The 11,334-nt window shown below is 29.1% G+C and overlaps 1 protein-coding gene across 1 annotated transcript; it reads right to left on the reverse strand.

The window, feature by feature from the left end:
* Nucleotides 1-7,594: 7,594 nt before the first annotated feature.
* On the reverse strand, nt 7,595-9,677 carry LOC100777839 (nudix hydrolase 18, mitochondrial). Its single transcript, XM_003528936.5, has 5 exons — nt 9,375-9,677; nt 8,769-8,868; nt 8,579-8,662; nt 8,352-8,480; nt 7,595-8,232 (listed from the first exon to the last, which is right to left on the reverse strand). Exons 1-5 carry the CDS (start codon nt 9,548-9,550, stop codon nt 8,110-8,112), a joined length of 612 nt encoding a protein of 203 aa, XP_003528984.1. The 5' UTR covers nt 9,551-9,677; the 3' UTR covers nt 7,595-8,109.
* Nucleotides 9,678-11,334: the final 1,657 nt, after the last annotated feature.

Raw genomic sequence — 11,334 nt, forward strand, 5'->3', positions numbered from 1 at the left:
TTTACCATTGATCTGTTTCATCTATTTTTTATGATTTTTCAGTCACTGCTTACTGTTTGTGTTTCATATCACACATCATATTGAAACTAACATAATTATTTGGGATTCTTTATCTCTTATAGTTGATTCTGTTTACCCCATGGTATTGAGCGTAGATCTGCTTTGTTTGTTTTTCCTGTGTATTTTCTTGGCTTTTACAAAAATGGACAAGTTGAAAACAAATAAAGTTGCTGATACTTTCCTGGTGAGTCATTGTGGCATAACTAGTTGGAGCTTTTTGAAGGACTATGATATATTTTGGTGGTAATTTTTAAGGAATGCATATTCTAGTCAAGAAAAGAGATATGAGGACTTAGATTCTTTAGAAGGCTCACATTTTAACAGTTTACTTATTTGTGGTACTAGTTAGCTTTCTAGAGTTGTAGTGCTTATCAGGTTTGTACATTAAGCTGTATTTATTTTGGATGGAAGCAAATGTAGGTTCTCATGTTGTCTTAGATTTACTTGACAAATTGCTTTAGCATTATTCTTAAACTAAATATAACCAATTTATCCTCCTATTGATTGTATCACCCTTTTCACTAACCTCTTTTCTATGGTATTTTCAAATCTATTTTGAGGTTGACTTGTTAACAGTCAAAGCTTGTGGTATCTTTATCAGTGTTAGGAAAATTATTAAGAAGCAGTTTTTCATACAGCTTTATTTTGATTGAAGAGTTTGAGAAGTTATTGAAACCATGAAAGTAAAATATGGTGGGATGCAAGAAATATCTGCTATTAGGTTTCTGGTAGATAATGGTTTCTTACCTATATTTTTTCATCTGCTTATATTTCTTTCTGCCTTTTAACTAATGTTACCAAAATAACAAACTGATTGGGCCATTTAAGCTATTTGTTTCAGAAGCCGGCAAAATGCAATAGTTAATCAATTTTCTGCAATTAAGAAGGCATGATATTTTTGTGGACTCAGTTTTGCATAGAAGAATTTCAGAAAAATAAAATATTGAAGGCAAGTTGAACATTTTACATTTGTACTAGATTGGAACTGGAGAATTATGGAAATGTTTTATTAGTTGACCTTCATTGTAAACAAAGCCTTTAATAGTAGGTCTTACAATTCAAAGACATGTACTGTTATGATCAATGGGTTTCATAACGGGTGCTTGTTTGGTGAAGCTTTAGCCATGCTTTCAAAAATGGAAGACAGTAGTTTCATCCCTAATGGTTTCACTTATGAAATAGTTGTCTGCTAATGAGAATGACATGACAAAGAAACTTCATGAAATGATTCGGGAAGCCTATTTTGATTTACTCGTGCTGTTTAATCCTGTTGATTTATGCAATGCATTCTTTGGTGGTGTGAATGGACTATTTGGAGATTGACATTAACTTCATTTGGTGAAAAACAATTTAAACTGTGGTCTTGATTCTCGGTACCTTCTTCCCAATTTGATTTTGTCTTCATGCTCATAGAGAAATGCAGTTTACTGAAATTTCAGTTATGCTTATTACCATGGCAAATCTCTTTGAGAAATAACCTAGTGATTAATTGATTATAGGATACTGTCTTTATGAGTGAGGGTTTTGAAGATCTAATTTCATTTTATTTGTTTGTTTTGTATTTTCATGTCCACAGGGATTTTTTTCCTTGTGTGTAAAAATATGAAATTTATCCAAGATAAAAGAACTGCAAGGACAATCCTTCAAAACATAAATAAAAAAGGGTAAAAATAACTAAAACAACAGAGCCATTCAATGTGTCTAAGCTTATAAAAAGACCATGAACTGAACACAAAAACTTAGCCTAATGAAGTTATCTGTCCTACAATAAATTTGCCTAAAAGCACTCAAGGTATTTATCATGTTATACTCCAAATCTCTATAACAGTGATCTGTCATCTGTGGGATGTAGCAATCTGCAAGTGCCCATTGGTCTTGAGCTTACGGTGTACCATTGGTCAAATGAATTTTGTATCCTTTCTTCAAAAGAATTGATCTAGAATGTGACTTAATCCCGGATAACTATTTCCAAAAAACTCTACATCATAGTATAAGTGCTTGAAGTCGGCCACTAGATATTGATCACCTTTATTATTGGTAAAACATCATATGTAATTTGATCTTTGAAGAACTGCTTAATGCTCACTATTCTATTGTACATGCCATTTCCAATTAAGATAATAGCTAAATCACTCTGAGTTCTGCCTGTGCCCATTCATTTGCATCTAAAACTATGAGCGTTCTGAAAAGGTTGATGTATTGAGAGTGATATACATCTAACTTTGGTTACACACATATTAATAAAAGTTGATCCTCGGAATTAAAAATAACAATAATGGTAAAGACAATTGTAAATTAAAGGTATTAGCCTATTAGGTGTATGAATGCCCCTGGCAGTCTTATTTTGGTATTGAATATTTGTAAGACAAATTCTAGCAGGTTTAACGAAGATCACTAAAGCTTGAGGGTATGAATTGGTTCAAACTTTGTTAATATTTTAAACTCAATTCCAATGCTCAATTTGAAGTGTCAAATAACTTCGTCCATTTCTTCCTATAATCTCACATAATTGTACGTCTCAAATAGTAGTGGATTGCGTCTTCTCTCTACTCTCTCCTTACACGTATCTACCAAGATAAATTTCCAAAAGCTCTCATACCCATCAATATTCATTGACTGACATACTGGTCGTCTCAAAACAGAACAAATATACTTAGTGTTATTCCTGATGCTGATGGGTAGGTGTTTTCCTTCTCAAAGGCAGCTTGTGGAAATTTGTTAAGAGATGACACTAGGAAAATTCTAAAAGGTTTTGCATGCAACATAGGCAGAATTCTACCCAACAGTCCAAGATGCACTTTGGGGGTGTGATGTGGGGATTACGTATGGTGCTACCAGTTGGGGTAATCAAGGATCATGGTGGAGATGGACTTCCAAAGTGGCTTGGAACCAGCCCATTCTTACCTTGATAATATGTGGGTTATAAGATCTCATATGCAAGGTGCTTCCCATATCAATTTTCATTACATATATTTGGAAGGTAATAGATGGGTGTATTAGCCAATAATGGTCATGATGTAGACAAAAGTTTAAATTTGCAGAATCATTTACTCCTTTCCCCATTCCTTATATCCTCTTTTATTAAGGGATTTCCTATTTGGGGTAGTTATTCTCAAGTTTTTAGCTGATTTCTGTTTTTTCTTTTTCTTTTTCTTTTTTCTGAGTTTTCTGTTGGGTCTTTAGTGACCATAATTACAAAAAATGTAATTAACATTTTTATTTTTCTAAAATAATAAATAAATTAAATTAATTTCTTATAGAATATATTTGAAATTTTAGAACAAAGGGTATGTTTGAAGCATTTAATTTAATGCACTGTCAATATAAAAAAAATTACATTTTCAACCAATTCAAAATTACCTTAAATGTGACTTATTAAGTAATTATTAAAAATCGATTATTTTCAATTATATGACAATACAATATATTTCTAATTAGTTATAAATAGTAGGTTTTATCTTTTAGTTGCGTAAAGAATTATATTTCTAATTAGAATTATGAATTCTATTTCAACTTTATTGAGGAGAGGTGGTGATAATGCCAAGGATAGTTAAGGAGTGTCAACTGTAAAGTTAATGACTACGATAAAAAGAACAACTGTAAAGTTATAGAATGAAGTTGTAGGAGTATATCAAGGTGAAGAATTAATCTTTTTTAAAGTGCTAATTAGGAATTTGAAATTCTGCAGTAAGAAAAAATTAGGAATTTGAAATTCGATCACGAAGTTAATTATTATAATTTTATGTTATAGTCATGAATTTATGATTTTAGTTCTAAAAAATATTATATATATATATATATATATATATATATATATATATTCAGTCAAAAAAATTAAAAATATTCAAATGTAAAAGATCATATTTAAATATAAATTTTTATTCTTTTTTATTTAGTGTTGCCTAAGGCATGACTCAATCAACAGTTAGATATTAATCTTCTCTAAAACAGAGAAACTATTTTTCTTTATTTTTTAATATATACTATTTACTAATTGCACCTCATTTTATTAAAATTCTAAACTTGAATTCTATGGTTTATTTTTAAGTACCAAAGTAGCATCCATTGGATTTCAAGAAATTGGTTTAGTGAAGTTAGGGTCTTGCATTCTACGTAGATTTGAGTCTTCATTCTTCTCCCCGGAATAAAATGTAAGTATTTGTTTAATCTAAAGTTTTTTCATGTCTTGGACTACATCGTCATTCCCTTCCTCTAAATTTCAATAAATCCAAAAAAAAAAATTTACAATAAGTAGTATTCATTTATTTTATTTGTAGATAGATTACATGTATCTCTCACTAGAAGCAAATTTGCTCAAACTAACTAAGATGACTATAAGTGATGAAGTTATCCTTTTAACTATTTAACACAATTAAGATCACTTATAATTAAGTTAAAACAATTTCACATAAGTGTTCAAAAATTAAATAAGATCCCTTTTTTTCTTCGTCTAATTCATATATAATTAAAAGGGATTATATTTTGACAACCAAAAATTTCAAACATCGGATCAATATTTTTTTTCTTTTATTATTACACTACATTATCAATCATTTATTTATCTATTCTTTCTTTTTCTCTCGAGCTTATGAACTCAAGCTTGTCAAAGAAATATTTTTTTACAATTAAATGATTAATTATATGTCTCAAACAACAGTTGACTCCGTCTTCCCCTTTACTCTCTCCTTACACGCTACTCCGTTAAATTTCCAAAAGCTCATACTCATCAACATCCATTGACCAACAAACTCATCGTCTCAAAACAAAACAAGTATGTAAACAAAGTGTGGCTGATGTTTTTCCATGGACGGTTTTACCCAAGAGATTCGTCTTGTTATGTGTAGTGGAAAACTTGCAAAATTGTAAACTCACTTGTTGGCCACGTTTGATGTGGGATCATAGCATAATTGATGTTTTCCAGATCATTGGAAAGGTACTTGCCAATATGAAAATGGTGATAGCAACATCATTGGCGTGAAACCCCGGGCCATCCACAGAGTGAGAGAGATAAATACAATATTAGACATCTCCATCGACTTTTTTGGTTACCCAATCAGAATCATGTAATAATGTTACCTTATCATCTCACTGATTGACCTAGTATTATTATGCCTTTGTCTTTTGTTCTGCATGCTGTTTTCATCTCTTATTACAAAGAATAAATGGTATAATTAATTAGAGAATAAAGTTATGTATATATATAAAATAAATATATATATATATATAGTGTAATTAAAGTTGTATTAGTATAAAGTGATGTATAGTTATGTACATATAAACAACATTATTTAATATGAAGATGGTAAATATCAAATATTAATGTAAAATATGTTAACTAATATGAAAAGGTAAGATAATCTTAAAATATCCTTGAAAAGAAATATTTCCATATAAATGTTGTGTGGGTGGTGTGGTTGAGACTTTAAGATATCGTTTTTGTTTTTAAAAAAATGAGCCGTCCACAAATGAGTTGTATTAATAAATCATCAGCTTTTTGTTAAAAATAAATTTTATAATTAATAGTTAGCCGGGGCGGGCGGGCCGGCCTAAGTTAAAAGTCTTATTTTTTTTGTCTAATGATTTTATAATTTTAGTGATTTGTTTTAGTTTTTTAAAATAAATATTATCTTCATCTTAAAATAAGTGTCATTTTAACTTATTTTACACATATAAAAAAACTAATAAATAATAAAAGAGAGTTATAATTTTATAAAATTAATCTTAAAATTAATATTACATTGAAAAACTAAAATAATATTTATTAAAAATATTAGTGAAAAAATAAATTAACATTACATTAAAAACTAACATAACACTTAATTTTGAATAATTTTTTATCAAATGCATACTTATTTTAGGACGAAAAGAATAAATTTCTCTTGTTAAATTTTTTATATATTCTCTCACTTTAAACTTTGAATATATGATCGATAGATGTTCAAATATTTGCAAAATTTCAGTCAAAAACTCTAATTATAGTCATAAAAAAACCTTTATACAAATAAATAATTGTTTTATTATTTATAAGTAGTTAAATTATTTTTTTAATACTCTATTTGTCTAGGGATATAAAAGGATGTTTATATTTTTTTTCAGATAAAATCACAGTTTCGTAAATATGTTTCCTCATTAAAGAAATTTGTAGCAAAGCCGTTGTCATAGAAACGGGTTCTAAATTTTGCAGCATTAAAAAAATTGTATTTTTTGCGGGATAAATTTTGTAATTAATTGTGCTTAACTATGTATGCACCCCTAATTCAATTGATTGGGATGATAACTTTATTTTATTAAAAAAAATATTTGAAAGTAATGAGACAAAACAAAATTAAATGCATCTTATTTGAGGGGAAATGATTAAATAAATACGAATGATATATTCTCTACTCAATCTTTGTCTTTGTTCTCATTTCTCAGCCACCTGATCTTTGCCTAACATAACCACAAAGGATTTGCCGCAAAGATTCCATAGTTTGATGTTAATGAACACAATAATTATTTTCAATTTTGTTGTGTATGATTTCATGTTGAAAAATAATATGATTAATATTGTCACATATCAAATGTAACTTTATCAAAGATATAAATATGCGTAAATTACTGAATCATTTTATACCGGTATTTAATCATGGATTATTACATATAATAAATTTACTAACTTTTATAATAATTTACTTAAAAATTATACTAACAATAAGTTGAGATTAATTGACAGTGAAAAATCATTTTATATTATAAGTACGTAATTATTAAACTCTAAAAATTACACTAAATTTTATATCAAACTTACTTTTAGAATAATTGATATATAGAAATTGATTTACTTCAAAATTAAAATCAATTTTACAATACTCAGCCAAATACAAAGGTGTGGGTTAAAGTGACTTATACTTTAATTGGGGACAAAAACGTTGAATGGGAATAACCCCACAATTTGTAAAAGCAAGAAATGGTAAATAATATTGTTCTTTCAGTAGATATGTGTCCCTAATTTATAAAGCTCAGTCCATTCAAGATTGATTTTATTGAAAGAAACTAAAATTTCTGAAATGAAGTGTTGGATGGACTAAGAATTATAAAAACGGTGTTGAGCCAGTCTGATGTTATCATTGTAATTAGGAAAAGCTGTTGTCGCTATAATATGCTTTCTTAATTCTTAAATTTTAAAAAGCTAGAGTATAAAAAGTTTAAAATTAATCACACGAAATCACAGTCAAATTAGTGGAGAAAAGTTTAGAAATACTACCAGGCCGAATAATATTATTTGAAGTATAAGTGCATGTTCTTTTGTAAAAAAAAAAAAGTATAAGTGCATATTTGATTTGTAATTAAAAATATTATGACACACATTTTAATACAAATTTAATGAATAAAAACAAAAAAAATATATAAAAATAAAAATCCTAATCCGGTGACAAACTCAAGTAATTTTACAACTACCAACCAAAGATGCTCTTAACTCGTAGCGGTTGTTAAGTGACCCTAGGAGATGTTTAAATCTCAGATAGGTGATAGTAATAGAAGATACCGAGTGTAGTTTTCAGTCTCAATGGAAGATTTTATTTATTTTAATAATTTTATGAGTACAGGAAGAATAATGTATTCTACACATGGCCTACATACATTTCATTACAAAAGAATCAAATGAATGAAAGAATGAATTGATTTTGTACAATCTACAACTGATCTCTATGGCTAGATCTCAACTACGCCCCTACAAATCCGTAATCTGCTGCAGAACTTTCAGACTATAGCCAATTTGAAGAGAGGAACAAACAAACTCAAGGGAGGAACAAATTGTGGGCACACCTTGAACTGCACTTTCCCTCCTCTTAATGACTAGACTTAATTTCTCTTGCCCTAACAACAGCTTATGAGTGCTTTTGTTCTACCACTTTGTAGATTCCAAAAGCAAGACACTAAGTGCATGTTTGGAATTTTTTTGAGAAGTGAGAAATCACGTTTGGGATGTGAAAAAGCTGTAAGCATTAGTTTCTGACTAAGCGTGAAAAAACAAATCTGTGATGTGGAACCAAACACGCTATTACAAATTTACAACCTACTCATATCCCCATCCTTTTTGGAGTGCAGTTGAGTTTGTCTTCTGACCAATTCATCCAAAGCCTCCTTCATCCAAGCATAAGGGCATATTACTTTTGCCTCATCCACAGTCATCTGCATGATGCACATCAATGAAACATTAGGACACTAACCACATAAACATACCCAATTAAGATATTTGCAATTGGGAAAGTGAATTTGACTAAGTGAATAATGTTTGGTTACACACTTACCCATCTTCGTTTTCTTGTGTTCATTTCTGGCCAGTTATCCAATTCCTTCTTAACAAGCAAAGGGAACATGTATCCCTCATGCATTATGGGTTGGCGTTTGCTCTTGTAATACCATTTTCCCAGTTTACTCTGCAAGAAAACAAAGACAACACACAAGGTAAGAATCGAAGGCACAACAATTATTTGGGGTGAAGAAAAAAACTAAGAAAGTGTTTGCACACACTTACTTCAACACTGCCAACAACTCCAGCTTCTTCTATGGTCTCCCTTAAAGCAGCTTGTTCCATGGATTCATCAGTTTCCCAACCACCCTGAGGCCAAACAACACATACATGTCAGCAACAACACCAAAAGGGGTTGAAAATAAACAAAAATTGGGTTTCAAAACAATACAAGATGTGGCGGAGCAAACAATACCTTTGGGAACTGCATTCCATGACCCTTCTGAGCACTAATCACAAGAACCTCCAATTCCTTATCCTGTGTACCATTGTTCTTGTATCTATAAGGAATGCATCTGTTCATTTCCAAAAACACCCCACAAAACATGTCAGATTAACGATTCAATATGCACACAGAAAAGACAAATTTAACTTCAAACCCACCAAAAAAATCATTTTTTATTAAAAAAAAAAGTTTTTCCCCCACCGGCCGTCCAATAATCAAATCAAAGGACGCGCTTTTAACCCTTTCTTTTAAAAAAAATAAAATAAATAAGAAGAAACCCCGAATTGAGAAAACCTTGTAAATTTAAAAAGTTGTCCACCGGCTTCAATTCTAGAGATTAATGGCCTGTATCTTTACCATCTTTTTTTTCAAAATTGGTTTTCGTTTTCTAAATTTTGTTTCTCTTGTCAGTTTTTTTAGTTTTTAAAACACTTATTTCAAAACTAAATAAATTTTGAATTAGAAATTAGTCCCTCAAAATTACTTTAAAAGAACATTAATTTTAGAGAACGAAACCCCTAAAAATCAGCACTTTAAGAAACTGAAAGCCCAGAAGAAGAAGGAAGAGAAACACACCCCACAACTTGGCGACAGCCATTGTCATAGCGCTGCAAATGCCTGCCAGTACGAGGAGAGATCAGAGACATCATGTTCTCCAACTGCTTGGGAAACAAATCCTTGGAAACCTTCTTGGAGAAAAGAAAAGGGTATATGAATTTGCAAGCCAAATTCCTAGAAAGGAAGAGACCCATAACGCCAATCTTGTTCTTCTTGTTGGTGGTGATGTTGTTGTTGGTGGTTTTTGCACGGAATATTAATATTGAAGGGTAGAAGAAGAAGAAGAAGAGAAGAAAAGAGCAACAGACATGAAATATGGTATGAGACAGGCAAAGTAGTTGTTTATATATATGCTGGTTTCGATGTGTGTGCGCGTAGAGTAGAGATAAGTACAGCGTTCAAAACACAGCGCATGGACCAGTGCGTGTACTCACGCGCATTTTTAAATCGAAACGTTTTCTTTCACCTTTTATTTCTTTCGGTTGAAAATTCAAAATCGTTTCGGAATTTCCCACCTTTTTCACTCTACCTCGTGTGTTTTTAGAAACGTTTTTTTTACTTTCTCTCATAAAAAAAAAATCTATCCAATTGGGGGATGGAAATACAAGAGACATTGAAACAAAAAATACAAGAGAAAAGAGGAGATGAATTTTTTTTAAAACATACATACAAAATTAATTAAATACCAAAATATACATATTTTTTTAGCATCTTTGTTATTCACATTATAAATTCAGGTTGAAAAATTCAAATTTACATTATATTTAAAAAAAATTGCAAAAACTTGTTAAAAATTTGAAGTCCTCCCAACCTAAATTCTTAACATGATTTTTTTAAGAAAAATTAATTTTTTTAAAAGATTTAAAAATTAATAAAATTTTTAGTTATTTGTGTTTCAATTATATTTGTTAGTATATTTTGTTATTCTCATTTTGTTTATTATATATGTTTCTTTGTCACTCATCTCAATTATCGTAATATTTTAATTTCTATGTATTATACAACTAATATGTAGTAACTATTTATTCACTGTATTATTCAATTTAATTTTTTTAAAAATCATTTCCCTTTGTTAATTTATTTTAAGACTATTAAATAATTTTCTCATTTTTAATTAATGTGTATAAGGAAAAGAAAGCGCCAATGGAATAAAAATTGAACTTCAGGAAAATTCACAACATATTCAAGTGTCTTAAGTTTGCAATTCATTTAAGTACTTACATGGTAACTAAAAAATTATATCATAATATTCTCTAATTTTATTAATTTTATTTATTTATTTTATTTTTAAATCTTTCCAAAAAATTAATTTTTCTTAAAAAAGTAAATTCACGTTTTTGCAAAATTTGGGAAAACAATACTAAAAATTAATTAAATACCAAAACATACATATTCTCCCATTATTTACTAAAACATACATGTATACTATTCACATTGTAAATTCGGTTTTGGGGGCCTAAATTTACAGTTTTTTTTTAAAAAAAATTGCAAAAACCCGTTGGGAATTTGAGTCCCCCAACCCAAATTGTCAACGGTGGTTTTTTTTTTTTTAAAATATATTTTTTAAAAATATTTTTAAAATAATATAAATAAAGGAAATTAATAAAATTAGAGAATATTATGATATAATTTTTTAGTTACCATGTAGGTACTTAAATAAATTGTAAGTTTCAGGCACTTGAACAAGTTGTGAATTTTTTTAAAGTTCAATTTTTGTTTCGTTAGCAATTTTTTTTTCTTATGTACATTAATTAAAAAATGAGAAAATTAATTAGTAGTCTTAAAATAATTTTTTTAAAAAAGGGAAATAATTTAAAAAATTAAATTAATTAAAAACACAATGAATAAATAGTTACTACATCTCACTTACATAATCCAGAGAAATTAAACTACTATGGTAATTGAGATGAGAGAGATATACATAATAAACAAAACATAATCAAACGAGAATAACGGAACATACTAACAAATACAATTG

This window comes from Glycine max, chromosome 7 (genome assembly GCF_000004515.6).
Source record: "Glycine max cultivar Williams 82 chromosome 7, Glycine_max_v4.0, whole genome shotgun sequence".
Classification (NCBI taxonomy): domain Eukaryota; kingdom Viridiplantae; phylum Streptophyta; class Magnoliopsida; order Fabales; family Fabaceae; genus Glycine; species Glycine max.